The following is a 24,239-nucleotide window of genomic DNA, read 5'->3' on the forward strand; positions in this document are numbered from 1 at the left end:
AGTTCCTACAGCCACTGACTATGACGCATATGACAGAATGAAAAATGGAGCCAACCACTGGGCACCACAGAAGAAATCAGTCTGCTGTTGGTCCCTGCACTGCTGGAAATGGGAAAGTGAGCTGGTTCACCCAGCGCTGGACAGAATGGAATTGGGGCTTCCACTTATATGGAGACCAGTGCAGGCTGGCGACTCCTGCCAGGGAGATCTTTGCACAGCTCTCCGCCTCTCCCCCCAAGCCAAAACCTCATACCCAGACTGGTGGGATATTTCAGTGTTTGGTCAAAGTGATGTAAATCTATGAATCTCCCCCCCCCCCCCCCCCCCACCCAGGAACTACAGCTTTATTCTTTCAGCTTTAAATGTAGAAAAGTTACTTTTAATGGCTTATTATTTGAAAATTACATTATTTTCTGCACTAAAAGCAGTTTGTCTAGAATGAAAAGTGCTTATTGCCAGCAGGAGCTGTCAGGAGGGTCCAGGTTCTGTTTTTCAGCACAAGATGACCTTCAAAGCTTCAAAAGGGCTGGAAGGCTTCTCTTCCATCATTTGCACAGGAAAACTTCGGAAATAATTTATCATCACACAAAAGTTCCGAGTCATAGTGCAGAGCTAGTCTATACACTACATCAACACACACAATCTCCTTCCTTACTAAACCACAGTCAGAGATTGTGAGACAGTTTGAAAATACACAGCACATGAGCAGACAAGGGAAGGGCTGTTGGTGATTAAATTAGAATCCCTGCCCTGCAGCATGGTCTTGTTTCACAACAGTAAACACATTTGCTGTGGCTTCTGGTTAATACTTTTCTCAAATATGTACTTCACAATCCACCCTCTGCCTGGTAGGGACAATTGGGAAAATCTCGTAAGATTTTACACCTGTAATTTCAGCAGATCTGAACTGGGGGGAAAAAAAACCCACATCCTACATGCCAGAGTTACTCTACAGTAACAGAGTTCACAAGACACATAGTTTTCAAGTTTGGGGTTGGGAGTCACACATGTTTCTCTTGTCCTTCTTCATCATTGGTGGAGTCTTTCTGAAAACCCTGCAGCTGTTTCTGTACCATGCGGCTGTAGCTTCCCCCCTTCTCCAGCAACTCCTGGTGTGTCCCCTCCTCTGTGATTTGCCCTCCCTCCAGTACAAGGATCCGATCTGCCTGCTCCGCAGTGCTGAGCCGATGAGCAATCACCAGCACCGTCCTGTGTTGGGAGCTATTATAAACCGCTGTCTGTACCTGTGTAGGAGAATCCAGAATAAGAACTATAGAATCAACAGTAATTGCATATACTCAGTCAAACACTGCTGCAGGAATACATAGATATGAATTAATTACCTTTGCTCCCAATTGGCTGAGAGCAGGCATGTGATGGGTTACAAAGCATCCCACTCTTCCTATAGGACTAATCCATTTAGAGAAAATGCTAAAAACATTTCAACTAATAGGATTGTACTTTGCAAACTGCATTATTCCACTGGCTCTTTAGAAGTCAGTAATTGTTTCATTGGGACTTCTGACATCATAATGCCATTCTCATTCCTGGTTTCTAATTGGTTCCTAAGAGGGTAATAAAGCTTGCAGAGGAAGCTATGATGTCACCAGCCCCAGTAAGGGCACAATAATCTCTACATCTGAATCCCAAAGAAGGGGTATTTGGGGGGAGGGGAAAGAGAGGAAGCAGTTTTCCCTTATGCCTTTGGGATTTCAGCTCAATCAAAACCAGTCACAGTTGAGCTACAGCACCATCGCCTTCACTTGCACCTACCTAGGCTTTTTCCTCTACTTTACAATCCCTCTCTTAACTTCCACTGTAACACCAATCTTCAGCTCTACTACTACTACTACTTAACATTTCTAGAGCGCTACTAGGGTTACGCAGCGCTGTACAATTTAACAAAGAGAGACAGTCCCTGCTCAAAGAGCTTACAATCTAATAGACAAGTGAACGGTCGGTCCGATAGGGGCAGTCAAATTGGGGCAGTCTGGATTCACTGAACGGTAAGGGTTAGGTGCCGAACGCAGCATTGAAGAGGTGGGCTTTAAGCAAAGACTTGAAGACGGGCAGGGAGGGGGCTTGGCGTAAGGGTTCAGGAAGGTTGTTCCAAGCATAGGGTGAGGCGAGGCAGAATGAGCGGAGCCTGGAATTGGCGGTGGTGGAGAAGGGTACTGAGAGGAGGGATTTATCCTGTGAACGGAGGTTACGGGCGGGAACGTAAGGGGAGATGAGGGTAGAGAGGTAGTGAGGGGCAGCAGACTGAGTGCATTTGTAGGTAAGAAGGAGAAGCTTGAATTGAATGCGGTATCTGATCGGAAGCCAGTGAAGTGACCTGAGGAGAACCAAGCTAAATGGATTCTGAGTCCAGCCTTTAAGTGTTCCCAACCCAGCAGCAATCCCAGCCTTGACCAGCAGTATAGCCCAGGAATTAAATGCAGCTCCTCTGTATAACAGTGAGGAGATTCTGAAATCCAGATTAGCTGGGTGGTCCCTCCAGGACCAGGCTGAGAACTACCTGCCCACATGCTGGAGGCAATGCCCTCACCCACCCTCTTGAGATCACACCCACCAGATGTTCAGTTTCTGTGTCCAGAGCGCTAGTGGCATCATCCAGGATGAGGATCTGAGGGTCACGAAGCAGTGCCCGGGCGATGGCAACTCTTTGCTTCTGCCCCACAGACAGCTGCCCACCCTTCTCACCAGCGTCTGCAAAGAAGGGAAAATTCAACCTAAGCATTAGTGGAACATTCTTACGCAGATGGAGATCATAAGAACATAAGTACTGCCATAATGGGACAGACTGAAGGTACATCAAGCCCTGCATCCTGTTTCCAACAGTGGCCAATCCAGTTATAAGTACCTGGCAAGATCCCAAAACAGTACAATACATTTTATGCTGCTTATCCTAGAAATAAGCAGTGAATTTTCCCCGTCCACCTTAATAATGGCTTATGGACTTTCTTTTAGGAGGTTAGCCAAACCTTTTTAAAACCCCGCAAAGCTAACAGCTTTACACATTCTCTGGCAACAAATTCCACAGTTTAATTACACGTTGAGTGAAGAATTATTTTCTCCGATTTGTTTTAAATTTACTACTTTGTAGCTTCATTGCATGTCCCCCTAGTCCTAGTATTTTTGGAATTAGTAAACAAGAGATTCACATATACCCATTCCACTCCACTCCCATTTTAAACTCCACAGATCCTTGGTGCCTTGTACCCCAGCACAGAGGTTTTCAGGGGATTCTCAACAGAGCAGGAGAGCTGGATAATCTGAAATGGTGCAGCTTAGAAATAAAGGGACCAGTTTTGTGCAGGGAAGGAGAAGCTTCTAGTTCAGTTATTTCTAGAAGGGGGATTTACCAGTCTGGTAGCCATCCTTCAGCCCAGTGATGAAGCCATGAGCACTGGCATATTTTGCTGCTGTGATCACATCATCCAGGGGCAGGTCTCCCAGCCCGTATGAGATGTTTTCTCGCACTGAACGGCCAAACAGCACCGGTTCCTGGCTTACGAGGGCCACCTGCAAGCAACAAGGCATGACTAGGTTACAGGGGGGATCCAGAGAAAAAGATGCAAAAATTACAGCACAGGCCTATCCAGACACACCCCTCTTTAAACCTAATCCAATTCCAGCAGACACATAACCAAGCCCACCCTCTTTATTCAAAAAGGTGGTACAATCTAAATCAGGGGTGGGCAACCTCATTCCTCGAAGGCTGCAACCCAGTCAGGCTTTCAGGATGTTCCCAATGAATATGCATGAGAAGCAGTGCATGCAAATAGATCTCATGCATATTCATTGGGAAAATCCTGAAAACCCGACTGGGTTGCGCCACTCGGGGAATGAGGGTGCCCACCCCTGCTTTAGATTGTACCACCTTTCTGTGAACAATCAAAGCAGCTTACAAATTAGATACAGGCTCACAATCTAAGTTTTGTATCTGGGATGGTGGAGGGTGACTTGCCCAGGGTCACAGGAGCTGCACTGCGACTCAAACCCAGGTTCTCAGTCCACTGCACTCTTGACTTTCCCCTTTCTTCTGTATGTATTGGTCACAGTGTACTAAAGAAATTCCTGTTAATCATGGCATACACCAAAACCTCTCCTGAAATGGATTTGGTACAGCACAGATTCTGCTTGGAGGCAGGAAATGGTGCAGAAATAACCTCTTGCATTCCCTTTCAGCCACCACCCCCTTTCTCCAACTCTATAGGGCAATATAGGTAAGGCAGGATAGCCTGTATTTTAAAGACGGTACCAGAGTACTACTCCATGATCAGAGAGAAATGCGTGCTTAAATTTGCAAGCAATTATCTCTGATCATAGGTGCAGTAAAGCCCCACGCTGTTCCAGCGCTATTTTTAGAGCTCTGTTTGGAACAGCTCGGGGCTTTTGATCATCTGGCCATGAGAGAGGTAATATCCAGGGCAAGCCTCAACATTGAACTACTCACAAAAACATAATTTTTTTAAACTTTAATTTATTTAGGGTCAGGGAGCAGACCCTGCGGGAGAGGAACCAGACTGCCAGAAGAATGGATTTACTTCCCCTGTCCTGTGAGATACGTCAGGGTCAGTGATCTCTTGTCAGCCTACCTTGCTATGGAAATATTTCTGCTCGTACTCCCAAATTGATTTTCCATCCAGTAAAATCTTTCCTGCCTGTGGCTGGTAAAACCGCTCCAGGAGCCAGACGCAGGTAGATTTCCCTGCAGCGGAGGGGCCCACCAGGGCTGTGACCTCACCAGGCCTCAGCTGGAAGGAGACGTCCTGCAGGAGTGAAGAAAGACAGACAGACTGAATATCAGCACCTCTGTTCTTCACAACTGATCCGAGAAGTCCCTCGGAACCTCGGCAACTGATCCTTGTTGTACAGCTCACATTACTGTAGGACAGACAAAAACACTTGGAGATGCTGCCCATATTCAGAATGCCCACCGCAAACTGCCTGACACCAAAACCTTGCAGGTCTCTCTTGAATACCTTCAGCACTGGGGTGTCTGGGCGGCTGGGGTAGGCGAAAGTAACATTCTGAAAGGTCACGTGGCCTTTGAAGATCTCCGGAACCAGGTTCCCTGTGGCTGCAATTCTGGGGCTCCTGTCCATGTACTCAAAGATCTTCTCTGAAGCTCCCACTGCCTTCCTCACATCTGGGTACATCCGGAACAGCACCTGAGCGAGACACAGAGAGACATTACTAACAGAAAGAGATGGCTACACTTCCTAATGCCAAATAGGGAGAGGCAGAGAGAGAGAGAGAGACCCTTCAACACAATCTTCCCTAATCCTGCTCTGGAGGGAGGGAGATTCTAAGCGATCTCACTTTACCCCCTCTCATGGTGGAAGCGGTGGGATTTGCCTCTCTCGAGTTGGAAGGCTGGGTGTCCGGTGGAGGGCAAGGCCCTTCTCATTGTGTCAGAGGTCTCACAGAGTTCTCACCTCCACTGCAGAAGTGAACTGTAGCTCATACAGAACGAACGCCACCAGGTCCCCACTACTGATGTAGCCTGCAGTCACCAGTTGGCCCCCGTAATACAGGATTCCCACTTTCAGAGCCAGGCCCGACAGCTAGAGACAGAGGCAGAAGAGACTGTCAAATTATATGTACATTTCAGGTATATTCCACTTTTACAGACAGCCCCAATAGCTAGAGGCAGTGTGGGATACAAGAGACTGTCACATTTGTAGTAGAGAAACATTGTAGATGATGGTAGAAAAAGACAGACTAATCCATTCAATCTTGCCATTAATTCCTGATCATACTGGAAGGATTTATCATATCTGCCAGTCACAGCAGGTGACCGTGCATTAAGAGATCTCTCCTTAGCCAAAAAAAAGAGTTTTCCATCTTCCTCCCTATGTCGTGTAACACCTTAGGCAGGAAAGCACGCAAGAGGAGTAACTGAATAATTTATGGACACAACTGCATCCTGGGAACTGGAGGCGCTCCTGTGCTTTCCCACTACCCCCACTCCTTATACCCCACTCGTCAGAAAGCCACTGCACCCTACCTTGCAGCTTCCCCTCCAGCTTTCATCAGGGAGTTCTGCGGCACGACATTTCTCCTCACTACTACGCATATAGATCTCATTATTGTAGCAGCATACATGGTTTCTTTCCTACCTGAGTTTCATCAGGAAGCCATCATGCACACCCTTTGCCATGCAGAGGACAATGTCTGCAGCATAATCTAGTGGACAGCAGGATTCAGCTCTCTATGGAGTCATTTCCAATGCTTGACCACTAGGTGTCACTGTAAGAGCTGCCTAGGTTCCATCCCTCTCTCTCCAAGGTACTGAATCTTTAATCATATAATAATTGTTAAAAATTAGTAATAAACTCACACTGTTGGTCCACATAAAGCCGGCATAGGCCACAGACTCCTTCTTGTTCAGCAGGTATGTCTCATTCAGTCTCCCCCCATAGCGTTCAGCCTCCTCCTCCTCACCTGCGAAACTTCGCACTGTCTTCATGTTGGAAAGGGTCTCTGAGGCTGCCTGGTTAGCTTGAGCCAGAGACGCCTGCACCTGGAAGGACAGCTCCTGGAACAGGGGGAATGGGAGATCTGTAAGAGCAGGACTCAGGAACCCATCAGCAACTCGGGGGGGGGGGGGGGGGGGGGGGGGACTGTGAGATCAGGACTTAGGAAACCCAACAGATTCAGATTAAACATGACCAGTATCTCCTTACAGACTGAAGTGGCAAAATCATCCAAAAAAGTAAACAGTAGAGAGTCTGAAGCTGAATCACCCAAGCTGCCAAGCCACAGACCAAGGGAAGACCAAACTGAATACATATAAAGATGATCAGACACTCTCTCTCTATTATACATATAGGATTTAGAAAAAGGAAGTCATTGATAGGTGAGAGGAGTGACAGCTTTATTCAAGAGCTCAGTGTTGTATAGTGCTGTGTACACTAATGGCATGCTATAATTAAATAATATTCATATGTTCCTGTGCATTTCAAGAAGACCCTGTGCTTTCTTTATCATGCTCTGGTAACAGACTCCACCCATTCTGGGTGTCACTGGGATCCACCAAGAGAAGACAAATTAACAATATCAATGTCTCTGGTACCATCCAATAAATTGCACACAAACCAGGACTCAAACCACCAGAATTATTTCAAAATACTTAATGTCACAGCTCACACCAGTACAAACTCACACACATATATATTTTTTTGTATATAGAGAACCCTCAGATATGTTCCACTATTCATGCAGACAATAATGCTGCTATAAAGTGGTATAGCACTTCTTTCATCGGGTTCCTCTAAAGAATTTTTTGGGATACTTTTTCTCATTTTCATTTGGGAAAAAGTCTCCCAAAAAATTCTTTAGAGGAACCCGATGAAAGAAGTGCTATACCACTTTATAGCAGCATTATTGTCTGCATGAATAGTGGAAAATATCTGAGGGTTCTCTATATACAAAAAAATATATATATGTGTGAGTTTGTACTGGTGTAAGCTGTGACATTAAGTATTTTGAAATAATTCTGGTGGTTTGAGTCCTGGTTTGTGTGCAATTTACTGGGATCCGCCAGGCATTTTAAGGCCCCTGAAACCAGCTGTCTTAAGATTGGTGGGTGTTACCTCATAGAAGGTTCCTGAGAGTTTGGGGATGACCATGATGACAGGGAGCACAAGGAGAGTGAAGAGGGAGAGTTTCCAGGACAGTTTCATCATGAAGAGGTAGAGGAAGGTGACCCTCATCAGGTACCACATGAGGAGACTCAACTTCTCGCTCAGAGACTCGCTCATCGCCTGCGTGTCTGCCGTGATCCGTGAGGTAATATCACCTGAGGAAGCAAGAGAAAAGCAGATGTGGGAGTCATAATCTGAGATATACCAGAGCCAATATACTGGAGCTATACCCAGAGATATCTGAGTCATTATCAGATATATCGGAAATGATACTTAAGCCACTAATCACACCCCAACAAGCAGTGATACCTGAGCCACTAAAGATACTCCAACCCTCACTAGTAATGATACCTGAGCCACAAACGATCCCTCAACCCTCACCAGTAATGATAACTGAGCCACTAAAGATACCCCAACCCTCATTAGTAATGACACTTTAGCCCTAAAGATACCCCAACTCTCACTAGTAATCATACCTGAGAAACTAAAGATTCCCCAAACCTCACTAGTACTGATACCTGAGCCACACATGATCCCCCCAACCCTCACTAGTAATGATACCTGAGTCACAAATGATCCCCCAACCCTCACTAGTAATGATAACTGAGCCACAAATGATCCCCCCAACCCTCACTAGCAATGATACCTGAGTCACAAATGATCCCCCCAAGCCTCACTAGTAATGATAGCTGAGTCACAAATGATCCCCCCAAGCCTCACTAGTAATGATACCTGAGCACTAAAGATACCCCCAACCCTCACTAGTAGTGGTACCTGAGTCACAAATGACCCCCCCAACCCTCAGTAGTAATGATACCTGAGCCACAAATGATCCCCCATCACTAGTAATGATACCTGAGCACTAAAGATACCCCAACCCTCACTAGTAGTGATATCTGAGCCACAAATGATCCACTAACCCTCACTAGTAATGATACCTGAGCCACAAATGATCCCCCAACCGTCACTAGTAATGATACCTGAGCCACAAATGATCTCCCCAACCGTCACTAGTAATGATACCTGAGCACTAAAGATACCCCAACCTTCAATAATAGTGATACCTGAACCACAAATGATCCCCCAACCCTCACTAGCAATGATACCTGAGCACTAAAGATACCCCAACACTAGTAATGATACCTGAGTCACAAATGATCCCCCCAACCCTCACTAGTAATGATACCTGAGCACTAAAGATACCCCAACCCTCAATAATAATTATACCTGAGCCACAAATGATCCCCCAACCCTCAATAGTAATAATACCTGAGCCACAAATGATCCCCCAACCCTCACTAGCAATAATACCTGAGCCACAAATGATCCCCCAACCCTCACTAGCAATAATACCTGAGCACTAAAGATGCCCCAACCCTCAATAATAATTATACCTGAGTCACAAATGATCCCCCCAAACCTCACTAGTAATGATACCTGAGTCACAAATGATCCCCCAACCCTCACTAGTAATGATACCTGAGCACTAAAGATACCCCAACCCTCACTAGTAGTGATACCTGAGTCACAAATGATCCGCCAACCCTCACTAGTAATAATACCTGAGCCACAAATGATCCCCCAACCTTCACTAGCAATGATACCTGAGCACTAAAGATACCCCAACCCTCAATAATAATTATACCTGAGCCACAAATGATCCCCCAACCCTCACTAGTAATGATACCTGAGCACTAAAGATACCCCAACCCTCAATAATAATTATACCTGAGCCACAAATGATCCCCCAACCCTCAATAGTAATAATACCTGAGCCACAAATGATCCCCCAACCCTCACTAGCAATAATACCTGAGCCACAAATGATCCCCCAACCCTCACTAGCAATGATACCTGAGCACTAAAGATACCCCAACCCTCACTAGTAGTGATACCTGAGCCACAAATGATCCACTAACCCTCACTAGTAATGATACCTGAGCCACAAATGATCTCCCCAACCGTCACTAGTAATGATACCTGAGCACTAAAGATACCCCAACCCTCAATAAGTGATACCTGAACCACAAATGATCCCCCAACCCTCACTAGCAATGATACCTGAGCACTAAAGATACCCCAACACTAGTAATGATACCCGAGTCACAAATGATCCCCAACCCTCACTAGTAATGATACCTGAGCACTAAAGATACCCCAACCCTCAATAATAATTATACCTGAGCCACAAATGATCCCCCAACCCTCAATAGTAATACCTGAGCCACAAATGATCCCCCAACCCTCACTAGCAATGATACCTGAGCACTAAAGATACCCCAACCCTCAATAATAATTATACCTGAGCCACAAATGATCCCCCAACCCTCACTAGTAATGATACCTGAGCACTAAAGATACCCCAACCCTCTTATACCTGAGCCACAAATGATCCCCCAACCCTCACTAGCAATGATACCTGAGCACTAAAGATACCCCAACCCTCAATAATAATTGTACCTGAGTCACAAATGATCCCCCCAAACCTCACTAGTAATGATATCTGAGCTACTAATAAGAGATGCCAGAGTCAGGAGATACCAGGCACTTAATCAGAGGTACTGGTGTAGTTAGCAAAAGATACTGAAGTAACAATAAAATTGATTTCAGAGGTTAGAAATAGATACCAATTTTTATGTTACTCTGAAGTTCACCACCCTGCCCACATCAGCTTTGCTTCCTGTATGCTGTGTGTACAGCAGAGTGGAAAGTGAGCACTTTAAGCTGGCAGGAGGTGGGGATGTGAAGCATTGGGGATACGAACATATTTCCTAATTATTGCTGTGATGATCCTATGCAGTGCCCTCGGAGAGATGTGTCACACGCGTGGGCATCACCTGTCTGTGCAGTGTCAAAGAAAGCCATCTCTTGCTGCAACACGGACCGGAAGACCCGGCTCTGGATCCCCATGTGGATGAGGCTCATGGTAACATTGTAGAGAGAATCACAGAGAAACTCCGTCACTGCACTGAAGGGAGAGACACAGATATTCCCCTAACAAGGTTATTTTAGAACACAATCCAGCATCCACTTTACAGTTAATCCCCCCTCCCAGCTGTATTAATCCAGTTACAAGAACATTATTATTTTCATTTATTAAGACAAGGAAATAGACCTGCAAAATCCGGATACGATCCATAGGACAGAATGAAAGGATCAGTCTAATGGAGAGAAGAGACCAAGCTACGGGAGACTGAGGCTCACACTCAATCAGTAGCATGTCTGGAAGTTATGAGCTTTTTACCTTCCAATGGTCAACAGGGACATCGTGAGGATTGCAGTACCGAACGCTGATGGGTTCTCCTCGTTCATGATCCAGTCCGTCATTTGTCCTGTGTAATAAGGGATGGCCATCTCACCTGTGGGGGGATGTGGACCTCAGTGAATGTGCATCGGAGGAATGGGGGAGCTGAGGAATGAATGCAGGGTGATAGGCTATTCCCTATGAGTCCAGCAGCCTCTCTGAATAAAGTCAAACCTCAGGGATCACAACTCAGTTACAACTGCAGGCCACTGTTACAGTTTAAGAAAGACCCTTAAATTCTTTGCCTTATGTTAAGATCCCTTATCCCTCCCCTGCCTATTGCTTGAATGAAACAGCCAATTATAAATAGCCCAGGCTGATTCCAAACTTACATGCCCTTAATCCCAGACAGATTTAGGGATCTCTGTGTCTATAGGGTAAAAAAAAAAAACCTTTATTTATTTATGACATTTTTATCTCACATTAGCCAAAGAAGAACTCAGGTTCAATGTGGCTTACATTACAAACATTCGTAGAATGGTACACTTTTAGAAAAGTATCAATTCTTATAATACATACAAATAATACTAGGTAGAAATTTAAAATGAGCTAATCCAACGTAAGTAACAATAATCCTGAAATATTGAATTCTGTTTTAAGAATTGATAGAATAATAAACATAGCTGAGCAGACAATGTCAGTATAGAATTGGTATATACTAGACTCAACTAGAATGATAGTGAGTAAAATTATACTAAGTAATAATAGATAGGGAAATTTTTAATTATAGAGTAGTCAGGTAAGGGTTTGGTTATCCAAGAGGCAGTAAGTAATTAGGATATATAGAATATGATAAAGGAAGATCAAATATTGTTCAGTTCAAAATTAGTTCTTTGCTTTATTGAAGGTTGAACTAAAAAAAAAGAGTTTTCAGTAAACTTTGAAATTTCAAGGTCGTTTATCTAATTTGTTTAGGAAGAGAATTCCAAGTTTTGTTGCATTCATATGAGAAGTTGGCAGTATGAATTGTTTTGTAGGTTACATTCTTGTGACTAGGGAAATGTAAGATGAGATGTTCCCTGGATGATTTAATAACGTTACGAGGTAATAGCCTAAGTAAGTGATGTTCTCAAGGTCACGCAACGAGAACTGGTATTTGCAGTGGGATTGAACTGGTGTCCACAGGTGTCTCACCACTGGGCTCTTACACGACAGCTTGTGGCAGTGGTGGGATTAGAATTCAAGTCTGCAGGTGGCATAGTTCTGTCCTTGTCAACATTACACTATCACACAGTGAAAGATGGTGGTAAAGGTGGGATTGGAACTCAGATCCTTTAATAGACTAAACTACCAGCTCATTGTCCGTCTCTCTATTACACATTATACAAAAAATGCAGTAAATACAACTTACCCAAGGATGACACAACCACGAGAATAGCCACAACCAGAAAGCGGCCACCATAGGGAGTGAGGCAGGACAAGAGTTTGCCCAGGGAAGCTGATGGTTGCCCTTTTGCCTCACTCTCATTCTCAAAGGGGGAGAAGTTTTGCCACAACACAGCCACAACCACAGTGATGAGATAGGTGATTACCAACACGTCACTTCTGCCCCAGCCACAGAGGATCTCTGCCGTGGCCTGAGGGTCAATGAAAGAGGTCAGAGTAGTATAACAGGGGAGTAACAGGGAGAGGAGTGTCACACACAGAAGCAGCACCTCTCGCCCTAACCATGCAGGAAGCCCCCAGACTGCACATATAGCCTGTGAGGTGACAGCCAGGAAGCCCAGGCGGGCCAGTGAGGAAATCCAGATAATGGCCTGGGGCTCCTGCAGCTGCAACAGAGGACACAGTAACAGGAGCAGCTGCACAGCTACGAAGTCGAGAGCTGGGAGTGTCCACAGGGCCAGTGAAGCCTTCATCCTCCCAAAGTACCGAAGGGTTCAACCAAGAGACCTAAAGAAGAAACACAAAGAGGTGATACATAGACAGGGAGTAATTCTCCACAGGTCGACTAAAGTTTAGATGCTGGGAGGCTGCGCAGTAAACGCAAATTATATATCGGAAGTTATGTGCGTCATCACTGCTATAGAACATTGGCATAAATCCACAGTTACGCACCTAAATTAAAGCGCAAGCTCAAAGGCTGATGTAACGGTTCATAATGTTCATGCCGCTCCACTCGAACAAAAAACATTACAATAAACCAATCAAGATCATAGATGGCAGCTTTATTAAATCAACGCAACACACAATTTTTGGGAGGGCACCCGAGCCATGAACCAAATAGTCCTTATCACCACCTCCCTGCTTTGCAGTGCCAGCTAGGCAGTTACAGCGTATGAAACCAAGTAGTGACCTGTCATGTTGGAAAATCTGAGGAACTGGGCCATTCCAGTTGGTGGACAAGCTGCAGAAGTTATTTATTTATTTATTTATTTTATTAGGATTTATTTACCGCCTTTTTGAAGGAATTCACTCAAGGTGGTGTACAATAAGAATAGATCAAACGTGAGCAATAGGCAAATTACAGCAGTAAAAATATTCGAATACGAAGTATGGCATGATATACTACTTGATACCAAAATTACTAATTGGGGGATAACTCTTTTAATTCCAGAGTCACTTTTAATATCTATTACACAAAGACTCCAGTATTTTTTTCATATCACAAAAACGTTTTATTGTATTGCAATGCCCACTAACCTCACCAGCACTGCTACCTAATGTTAAAACCTCACACATTCATTCCTCCACTCACCTTGCACCACCTGTATTTAAATACAAAACAACTGGTTTTACATTTTAAACTGCATACTTATGCTGTTTCTTATTTTACATATGTTTTACCATACTTATACATTATATCATGCACAAATGATCAGAACTCAGTCCTGCTAGCTAGATAGTCCTTTTCCTACAGACGCCACGCCTTCCGCTTGGACGCTGTAAAAGTGTTTCCACGTAAACGCTGGATGACTGCTCTTCATGGAAAAACACTGTATGTCTGTTGACCCTGTTGGATTATTTGTAGTAAATAATTAGCAGATTTTAGTACACACAGCTTCAGCTTTAGAAATGTTAATTTCTTTCTTCATCTCTCTCTCATTCACCCCTGAATAATTCACTGCTGAGTCACTTTAAAGTTGAAGTAACAAAACATCTGTTTACTCACAGTTTGTAGTTAGATTATAATCAGACAGGCTTATATTTACATATTACTATACATTTGTATTATCAGCTCCTTCCATGTGCTTAGATGGTAATGGATGCTCACACCACCATAGATCCTCTCAGGTTAGGAGAGATCATGAGCTCCATGTGCTCCATGTGCTGTGTCTGCTGCATCTGCTGTATCTGCCCCCACAGGAAGTTGCATAGCAGTGTGACCTCTCTAAGTAATTCACATCAGAGGTCACAGAGTAATCACAGAGAAATAATAGGTGACAGGCAATGCATGTAAAATACAATTACATTCCAACAAACCCCTTCTCATGCATAACTGTCATGCAATTATTTATTCATACAAAGTCCAAGCTTTATACGCAGATTCACAAAATGTTCTCTGGGTAACGGTTTGGTCATGATGTCAGCTGTCATCTCACTGGTGTGACAATAGTGTAGACTGATGACCCCTTCTTTCGCCAACTCTCGCACGTTGTGGTATTTCGTTGCGATGTGCTTGGTACGTGACTGAACCTTGTCATTCTGTGACAGTCGGATGCAGCTCTGATTATCTTCCATTATCTGGATTGGTCTCTTTTCAGCTATTCCGAAATCCAGCAAAAGTTTTTCAATCCACATCAGTTCTCTGCACGCTTCCGATACGGCCACGTATTCAGCTTCTGTAGAAGACAAACTCACAATACTTTGTTTATGACTGGCCCATGAAATTTGTACATTTCCATACATAAACACATATCCACTTGTGGATTTATAATCAGAATGATCCCCTGCCCAATCTGAATCACAGTAACATATTAGTTTTGGATTACTATTGGCTGAAATCTTTAATTTACAATCAATGGTACCCTTTAAATACCTTACCATCCTTTTAACTGCAGTCCAATCTGATTTGGTAGGTGAGCTGACCCTTCTGCTCAAAATTCCTACTGCATTTGCTATATCAGCCCTGTATGTGGTAGCTAGATATAAAAGCTTACCTATGGCTGATCTATATTGGATGTTATCTGGTAAAGGTTCTCTTACTGTTTCATCCTTCAGAAAATCAGTGATCATGGGAGTGCTTACAACTTGGGCATCTTGCATACCTAAACTTTCAATAAGCTCATTTATTTTCTGCTTCTGGCTTAGAAGATAAGAACCATCATTTTGTTTCTCAATTTCTATACCAAGATAGTATGACACATTACCAAGTTCTTTTATCTCAACATTGAGGTTTAAACACTTTACAATGTCCTTGTACTCTTGCTCACTTTTGCTTGCAATGAGCAGATCATCAACAAAAGCTAAAATGTATGCATATTGTCCATTTGTGCACCTAGTGTACAAGCATTTATCTGCTTCACCTTGCTTAAATCCTAAATTTGTCAATATTTCTTGCAATTTGTCATTCCAACATTCTGCACTTTGCTTTAATCCATAAAGACCTTTGTTTAATTTACACACTAGCTGTCTTTGTTTTGTATTTATGAAACCTGTTGGCTGTTCCATGTACAAGTCTTCAGTTATTTCTCCATGAAGAAACGCTGTTTTCACATCAATGTGTTTGACTTGCATGCCTTTTGAGACTGCAATGCTCAGAAGTGTTCTGATTGTCGTGTGTTTCACTACAGGTGCAAACACTTCATCAAAATCTTCTCCATATTTTTGAAGATATCCCTTTGCCACTAATCTGGCTTTATACCTTTCCACTTTTCCTTGTGCATTCCTTTTTAACTTGAATACCCATTTGCATCCTATAGCTTTCTTGCCAGGAGGTAATTTTGTAAGAATCCAAGTATTATTTTTATCCAATGCATCAATTTCTTCTTGTGCAGCTTTATGCCATTCAGCAGCTTCTTCTGCTGACATTTTCTCAATCTCATCCCATGTTAGGGCTCTTGAGCTTCTGCTGACTTTGTTAGGTAAGACAGTCTTGGGGGTGGAACACCTTTGTTTTCCCTGGATGAGCGTCTGACAACAGGTTGGTCCGACCTTTCTGCATCCTCTAAATCTGAGAGTCCTTCTCCAATTGATTCCCCTTCTCCAACTGTACTGTCTTCTTCAATGATCCTTTCTGTGTCTGTTTCCTCTGCCTGTTCCTCGTTAGATACAGATGAGTTGCTTTCAGACATCTGCCTTGGTATGGCATTTATATACACTGGCATGTCTATTATGGTTCTAGTTTCATATTCTGGATGATAAGGCTCATCTGGGATAATCCAGCCTTTATCAACCCTTTTGTTTTCATCAAAATATGTAACATGTCTTATGCCAACAATGCCAGTTTTCAGATTTAAAATTCTATATCCTTTGTGTCCTGGAGCATAGCCAACTAAAATGCCCCTTTCTGTTGTGGAATCCAGCTTATGCCTTCTTTGCTTTGGTACATGAGCATATGCTGTACTTCCAAATGTTCTTATGTGTGACAGGTTTGGCTTCCTACCATGCCATGTCTCATGTGGTGTGCGCTGAGCGCCTTTAGTTGGCATTCTGTTTTGTAGGTACACTGCTGTGAGAATGGCTTCCCCCCATAGTCTTTTAGGGAGATTGCTATCTGACAGCATACATCTGGTCATTTCCACAAGTGACCTAAATTTTCTCTCTGCAACAGAATTTTGCTCTGGTGTATAAGCTACTGTTGTGATATGCTGAATGCCTTCTTGTTCTAGAAATGTGCGCATGCTTTGTGAAGTGAACTCACCACCATTGTCGGTCTGAAGAACCTTTGGTTTTCTTTCAAATTTATTGCTCACCATGGCTACGTATTTCTTCAGCATGTCTGTGACTTGACTTTTTTCTTTCAGCAAATAGGCCACACAATATCTAGAGAAATCATCCAAGAATATTAGCACAAATCTGTTATTTCCCAATGATGGGATATTAAACGGTCCACATAAGTCACTGTGTATTAAGTCCAGCACTTTATTACTCCTATTTCCTGTGTATGCAGGAAATGAGGGTCTCACACCTTTTTGAGTAACACAGTCTATGCATTTCTCCATTTTACCAGCATCTGCACTTATCTGAATGCCGGTGGCTAGTTGCTTACTGTAAAGATCCTGGATCACCTTAGAATCACGATGTCCCAGGCGGCGGTGCCAGATTTCCAGACTACATTTACCATCATTCTTCCTTACTTGCGCCAGATGTGAGGCTTCACCTGAAATGTTCAGCTTATAAACATCATTATGCATAAAAGCTTCAGCATACACTTCATCATTTTTAGAGATTGTGCACTTACTGTTTTCAAAATGAATCACAAATCCCTTCTTATCTAATGTAGATACACTAAGCATATTGCAAACTGCTTGGGGAATATACAAGACATCACTTACAGGAATTTCTTTAACTTCATTAGACACTTTGCATTTTAAGAATCCAATACCTTTTGCTTGGATCTTAGCAGTCCCTGCGTTTGCAGTTTTAAGAATACCTTCCTCTGGACACATTTCCTGAAAGAAATCCTTACAATTGGTTAAATGGCATGTGCTCCCTGAATCCAAAATCCAAGTACTTTCATTTGAATTATTATTTACCATAGTCAAAGATTTTTCTGCCATTAGAAAGCCCTTGTGTTTATCTTTGTCCTTCATACATTTCCTGGTTTGAAAATTCTTTAGTTCCATTGGCTTAGGTGAGCTAGAGGGAGTGTTTTGTGTTTCCTTACACCATTTAGATACATGTCCCTCCTTTCCACATGAGTAGCAAATCAGCTTGCCCTTGGGTGGAGTTTTCCCATAGCTCCGCCTTCCTCTGTTCTTTGCCAAGAAATTTGTTTCATTTCTCTCTGACTTGCTTTGAGAACACATCTCCTCAGAATCATTTATTATGCATTCCTGCCTTAGTTTTGATGTTGCCTGTTCAAAAGATTGCCCTTCAATGGCCTCATTTACAGACCTAAAAACATCAAACTTCTTTGATAGTGAGGTAAAAAGAAATGCTCTTTTCAATGCATCACACATGGGAATTCCTGAAAGTTCTAACTTTTGAAATGAAGACATAAGATGCATAATGTGATCATTACATTTACTTTTATCCCTTAATTTGGTTTCATTCAACTCTGCCAACCAAATTGGTTGCTGCTTTGCATATGTAGTTGCATACATAGTTCTCAGTTTATATAAAATGTCCTTTGGTGTATCTTTTCCCTCCACTAATATGGCTTGTTTCTCTGAGAGAGCTTCCAAAAGCATGCACTTCACATAATAGTTTGCATTGTCCCATTCAGCCATATTTTCAGCTGTTCTGTCTTGGTCTAAGCATATATGTAATCTTTTTGCTCGAAGGAGACATATGAATCTTAGTTCCCACTGCCGATAATTAAACTCAGTTAATTTAGGCACCTTGAGAGAATAGAAAAATGGTGAATTTCTTCCCTCAGCCATTTTCTTAGCCTTCTGTCTGCTGTGTGGGGGGAGAGAGAGACAGACTGAATCTTTCCTTTAAAACTTAAGAGAAAAATGTGGCCTTTTTTTCTGCCTGGTAATATTTCTCTTCTTTTTCAATTCCTGGCCCTGGGCCCATAACCCTTTTGTTGGATTATTTGTAGTAAATAATTAGCAGATTTTAGTACACACAGCTTCAGCTTTAGAAATGTTAATTTCTTTCTTCATCTCTCTCTCATTCACCCCTGAATAATTCACTGCTGAGTCACTTTAAAGTTGAAGTAACAAAACATCTGTTTACTCACAGTTTGTAGTTAGATTATAATCAGACAGGCTTATATTTACATATTACTATACATTTGTATTATCAGCTCCTTCCATGTGCTTAGATGGTAATGGATGCTCACACCACCATAGATCCTCTCAGGTTAGGAGAGATCATGAGCTCCATGTGCTCCATGTGCTGTGTCTGCTGCATCTGCTGTATCTGCCCCCACAGGAAGTTGCATAGCAGTGTGACCTCTCTAAGTAATTCACATCAGAGGTCACAGAGTAATCACAGAGAAATAATAGGTGACAGGCAATGCATGTAAAATACAATTACATTCCAACAGACCCTCCGTTGGCTGATTAAATACGCCACCTCCAATCATCTGTATGCATCATAATACAAGTGCTTTGTGCTCGATGACTAACTCAACAGTCCACCATATCTGTTTCATATTGTGCCGGTTCCCCAATGCAGGACCGCATTTCACAAATCTTCCTCAGGAGGAACCACCATCAAATTTCTTCTACATATCAAATGGCTGCATGCCGGATTGAAACTCCCTCAGGGCTGAGCCACAGACACCGCACAAGAAATCATGTTTTTCCATGAAGAGCAGTCATCCAGCGTTTACGTGGAAACACTTTTACAGCGTCCAAGCGGAAGGCGTGGCGTCTGTAGGAAAAGGACTATCTAGCTAGCAGGACTGAGTTCTGATCATTTGTGCATGATATAATGTATAAGTATGGTAAAACATATGTAAAATAAGAAACAGCATAAGTATGCAGTATAAAATGTAAAACCAGTTGTTTTGTATTCAAATACAGGTGGTGCAAGGTGAGTGGAGGAATGAATGTGTGAGGTTTTAACATTAGGTAGCAGCGCTGGTGAGGTTAGTGGGCATTGCAATACAATAAAACGTTTTTGTGATATGAAAAAAATACTGGAGTCTTTGTGTAATAGATGATATACTACTTGCAATGACAACACAATCCACCTCATAATCGAAAGTGAAAGATGCCCATATTTCGACCCAAATCGGGAGATGGGCGTTTTTCTCCCATGGGTGCCCAAATTGGTATAATCGAAAGCCAATTTTGGCCGTCTTCAACTGCACTCCATCGCGGGAACGAATAAAGTTGACGGGGGCGTGTCGGAGGTGTGGTGAAGGCGCGAATGGGGCGTGGTTATGGGCTGAACAGAGCTGGGCGCGCTCGGCCGATAATCGAAAAAAGAAAGGCGTTTTTCTGGACCCTTTTTTATCACGAACAGGTCCCCAAAAAGTGCCCTAAATGACCAGATGACCACCAGAGGGAATCGGGGATGATCAACCCTGACTCCCCAGTTGTCACTAACCCCCTCCCACCAACAAAAACCCACTTTAAAAACTTTTTTTGCCAGCCTATATGCCAGCCTCAAATGTCATCCCCAGCTCCATCACAGCAGTATGCAGGTCCCTGGAGCAGTTTTTAGTGGGTGCAGTGGACTTCAGCCAGGGGGACCCAGGCCCATCCCCCCCTACCTGTTACAGTTGTGGTGGTAAATGGGAGCCCTGTAACCCCCCCAAAAAAAAAACCACTGTACCCACATGTAGGTGCCCCCCTTCACCATTAAGTGCTATGGTAATGGTGTAGAGTTGTGGGGAGTGGGTTTTCGGGGGGATTTGGGGGGCTCAGCACCCAAGGGAAAGGAGCTATGCACCTGGGAGGTAATTTAATGTGTTTTTCTATTTTTTAAAAGTGCCCCCTAGGGTGCCCGGTTGGTGTCCTGGCATGTGAGGGGGACCAGTGTACTATGAATCCTGGCCCCTCCCACGACCCTAAGCCTTGGATTTGTTTGTTTTTGAGCTGGGCCGCTTCGGTTTTGATTATCGCTGAAAAACGAAAACGCCCACATCCAATGCATTTGCCTGGCACAAACCGTATTTTCGAAAGTAAAGATAGACGTCCATCTTTTTCGAAAATACGGTTCGGTCCGCCCCTTCATGGACCCGTTCTCGGAGATAAACGCCCATGGAGATAGGCGTTTGCGTTCGATTATGCCCCTCCACATGTACTAGAACATTATAATTGGTAGTGAAGGGTAAGGCTTGTCTTTACCGGAAAAATATCCTTGATAAACTGGAGGCTGGAGCCACTCTCCTCCAAAATCCTTGATACACTTGACATTTCCTTTGACCAAGATGGTTCTTCTTCCAAAATTGCACCCCCATGAGGTAAGAGCGATGCACTTGGGGAGTGATAAGCTGGGGGGGGGGGGGCGCAGTGGCGATCCTCCCCAGGTGGCAGCCAACCTAACAACACCACTGCTGTGAACCAAGGATTTGGAACATCATGAGTATAAAAGTGGTTGTGTCTAGCTGAACTGCATGGTGGGTGTGTGGTTGTTAGCAGCCAAGGAAGAATGGACATATAAATTTATTATTTTTACTTTTGTATGGCATTCTAAGAGACCTTGCATAGTATTTGCTAAGTTGACTTTGGGCAGGGGAATGGGGGGGGGGAGGGGTGCCCATTTTCCAGACCTTCACATGTAGAATGTTGCTACCTTGATGCGGTGGCTGCATCAGTTACATAAAAAAAGAATGTGTCATATGTAACTCATGCAGCCACCACATCAAGGTAGCAACATTCTACATGTGAAGGTCTGGAAAATGGGCACCCCTCCCCCCCCCCATTCCCCTGCCCAAAGTCAACTTAGCAAATCCTATGCAAGGTCTCTTAGAATGCCATACAAAAGTAGAAATAATAGATTTATATGTCCATTCTTTCTTGGCTGCTAACAACCACACACCCACCATGCAGTTCAGCTAGGCACAACCACTTTTATACTCATGATGTTCCAAATCCTTGGTTCACAGCAGTGGTGTTGTTAGGTTGGCTGCCACCTGGGGAGGATCGCCACTGCGCCCCCCCCCCCCCCAGCTTATCACTCCCCAAGTGCATCGCTCTTACCTCATGGGGGTGCAGGGAGCAGCTGCACAGCTGTCGGCTCCGTTGGTTCCCTGCCCCGGAACAGGAAGTAATGTCAGAAGGAGCAGGAAACCGGCGGAGCTGACAGGCGAACGGCTGCTCCCTGCACCCCTGTGCAGCGTGCACCTGGAGTGGACCACCCCCATCACACCACCTGTGGTACACCACTGGTTCACAGCCAATACTCTGCTGCCCTTTGGCTCAGAAGCCTCTGCCAGCTGTGACAAGTAGAACAAGGGTATAGTTTTACAAGACACAGATAAAGTTGCTAACAAAGGCATCCGGACCTTGACTGGGCAAAATAGGAGACAGTACCATGAAAGACTAGCAATAGGGAAGGGAGGGTGAGGGAAAAGCCGCTAGGGAGGAAAGACAGAGACCAGTGTTAGTAAAATGGCTCTTTATGCAGGTCCTTTGGTAACAAATTAAGCTCCGCCCCCTTTGCGATGACTCTCCCCAATCAGCACGCTGGACAAGCCTGATTTAGGCAAATAAATTTGAAGAGATGTGCATGTAAGTGCTAGCATGTCACCTGACCTGCCTATGCCCTTCCCACATTTGCAACCCCCTTGCAGTTATGTGCTATGGATTTTGTGAGTGCACAATCAAGGGCAGTCGCATGGGTAACTGCAAATTAGTGTCAACACCACTTCTAGCCAGTTACTGGTTGCAAATGCCAATTACCAGCTAATTATTACGCTACTTGCATCACTGACATTATTTGCACAAGTTCATAAGACAGTCAGAGAACAAAGACTGCACAAAGAAACAGCCACTCCATGCCTGTTGATATTTACGGCCTCAGGAGAAAACGTGTTGGATTATGTGATTCGAGAGGCTGGCAGTGGCGTACCTATGGGGCCTCGTTCCCCCCCAAAATTGGCTCAGGGGCTCCTGGTTTGGCTGGCAGGGGTCCCCAACCCCCGCCAGCTGAAGAGTTTGTCCAGTGCTGGTCTCGCCGCATTGCCTGCCCTGCTCTTCTTAGTCACGCCATGCACACTCATTTTAGTGAAATTGAGCATGTGTGACTGCATGCACAGTTTCATTAAAACGAGTGTGAATGGCACGACTGAGAAGAGCAGGGCAGGCAATGTGGGACCCCCGCCAGCCAAGGTATGATGCTGTGGTGGTGGCAGGGGTGTGCAGCGTGGAGGTGGGCCAAAAATGTGCCCCCTCACTTTGGGCTCTGCCCCCCCCCATGTTGAGGTCTAGCTGCACCACTGGAGGCTGGAACATCGGACAAGGCAAGGACGTCTGAACTGTGGCACTGGGACACTGGTTGAACTGGCCCATTCACTCGGGTTCAGTGGCGTAGCCACAGGTGGGCCTCCCACTTTGGACTCAGGCCCACCCAAAATTGTGACACTCTTGCTGTGGCTGGTGGGGATCTCCAAATCTTGCCAACTGAAGATTTTCTTTCCTTGGGCAGCCAGCGCTCTTCCAAATGTCAGCCAGCAGCTCTTGTCTTGAGCTGACGCTGAGACCAGCCCTTCTACACATGCAAAAGCACTGAGCATGTATGGCCTGCCGGCAGCAGCATCAGTTTGAGGCAAGTGCTGCCGGCTGCTGTTTGGAAGAGTGCTGGCTGCTCGAGGAGGAGGAGGAAATCTTTAGCTGATAGGGTTTAGGGATCCCCGCCAGCTCAAACATTTTATATTTGGGGTTTGTGACCAAGGAGGGGTGGAGAGAGGAGCAAACCAGAGGAGGGCCGAATTCCATGCCCACCTACCTTGGGCTCAGGTCCACCCAAAATTGACCATCTGGCTATGCCCCTGCTCTGGTTTAGCTTAGGTAGGGCTGGTTGCAGAGAATATGTTTTCCACCTGTCATATGTTGGAGTTTCCCCGTTTTCTGTATTTTGTCTCCGCGTTGTTTGTTTGCCCTCTGTCTGTTTTGCTTTGTGAATAAAAGTTTCTAAACATCTCTTGCACAAAGAAACAACCTAAAGAGAAAACCCAGAGGCAGACATGACAACATCCCAGTACAGCAGAGAAACCAAAGACAGAAAACATGTTTCAAATGAAAGATGAGCAAAGCAATCAATACAATTATCATAAAGAAGCTTTGGGAGGGGGCACACAGGTGGGGAATAATCCCCCATCTGTCATAAAATGAGTGTGCTTTATGACTCTGATTCTGCCAGATGTTCGTCTCAAACAGATGTAGGAGGACCATCCTGTGTCCGAGGGTCGGTGATCGCTCTCCTGGCTGTCTAGGATGGGGGGGGGGGGGGGGGAGAAGATGCCACTGAGCTGAAGCATGCACAATACGACCAGAAACTGCGCATCGTAAATGAGTCCTAAGCCCAGCCTGACCCCTCCTTGTCCAGGCATCTTACCTTGTCCTGCCGTCTCCCTCTTGCTCTCACTGGGAAGGGAACAAGCCGCCGGTCTCCGTCTTTTCCGGTGAGGCTCCTCTGCAGAGTGAAAGGGAAACGGTGCCGGTGCCTATCCGTCCCTCCCTCCCAGAGATCCCCTACAGCAGACTGAAAGCAAAGACTGCGGTCACCTGCCCATGCCCCAGGTGTGCGTCCCCCGTCCCTCCCTGGATTTC

The 24,239-nt window shown here is 44.5% G+C and overlaps 1 protein-coding gene across 1 annotated transcript; it reads right to left on the reverse strand.

Annotated features, from left to right (window-relative positions):
• Nucleotides 1-386: 386 nt before the first annotated feature.
• Nucleotides 387-24,214, reverse strand: LOC115466179 (antigen peptide transporter 1-like). Its single transcript, XM_030197270.1, has 12 exons — nucleotides 24,025-24,214; nucleotides 12,311-12,852; nucleotides 10,900-11,014; nucleotides 10,493-10,623; nucleotides 7,605-7,810; nucleotides 6,350-6,547; nucleotides 5,445-5,573; nucleotides 4,989-5,177; nucleotides 4,602-4,775; nucleotides 3,366-3,525; nucleotides 2,573-2,709; nucleotides 387-1,244 (listed from the first exon to the last, which is right to left on the reverse strand). The coding sequence occupies exons 2-12, from the start codon at nucleotides 12,816-12,818 to the stop codon at nucleotides 1,002-1,004; spliced, it is 2,190 nt and encodes a 729-aa protein (XP_030053130.1). The 5' UTR covers nucleotides 12,819-12,852; nucleotides 24,025-24,214; the 3' UTR covers nucleotides 387-1,001.
• Between the last annotated feature and the right edge of the window lie 25 nt (nucleotides 24,215-24,239).

Source organism: Microcaecilia unicolor, chromosome 3 (assembly GCF_901765095.1).
Source record: "Microcaecilia unicolor chromosome 3, aMicUni1.1, whole genome shotgun sequence".
Taxonomy (NCBI): Eukaryota; Metazoa; Chordata; class Amphibia; order Gymnophiona; family Siphonopidae; genus Microcaecilia; species Microcaecilia unicolor.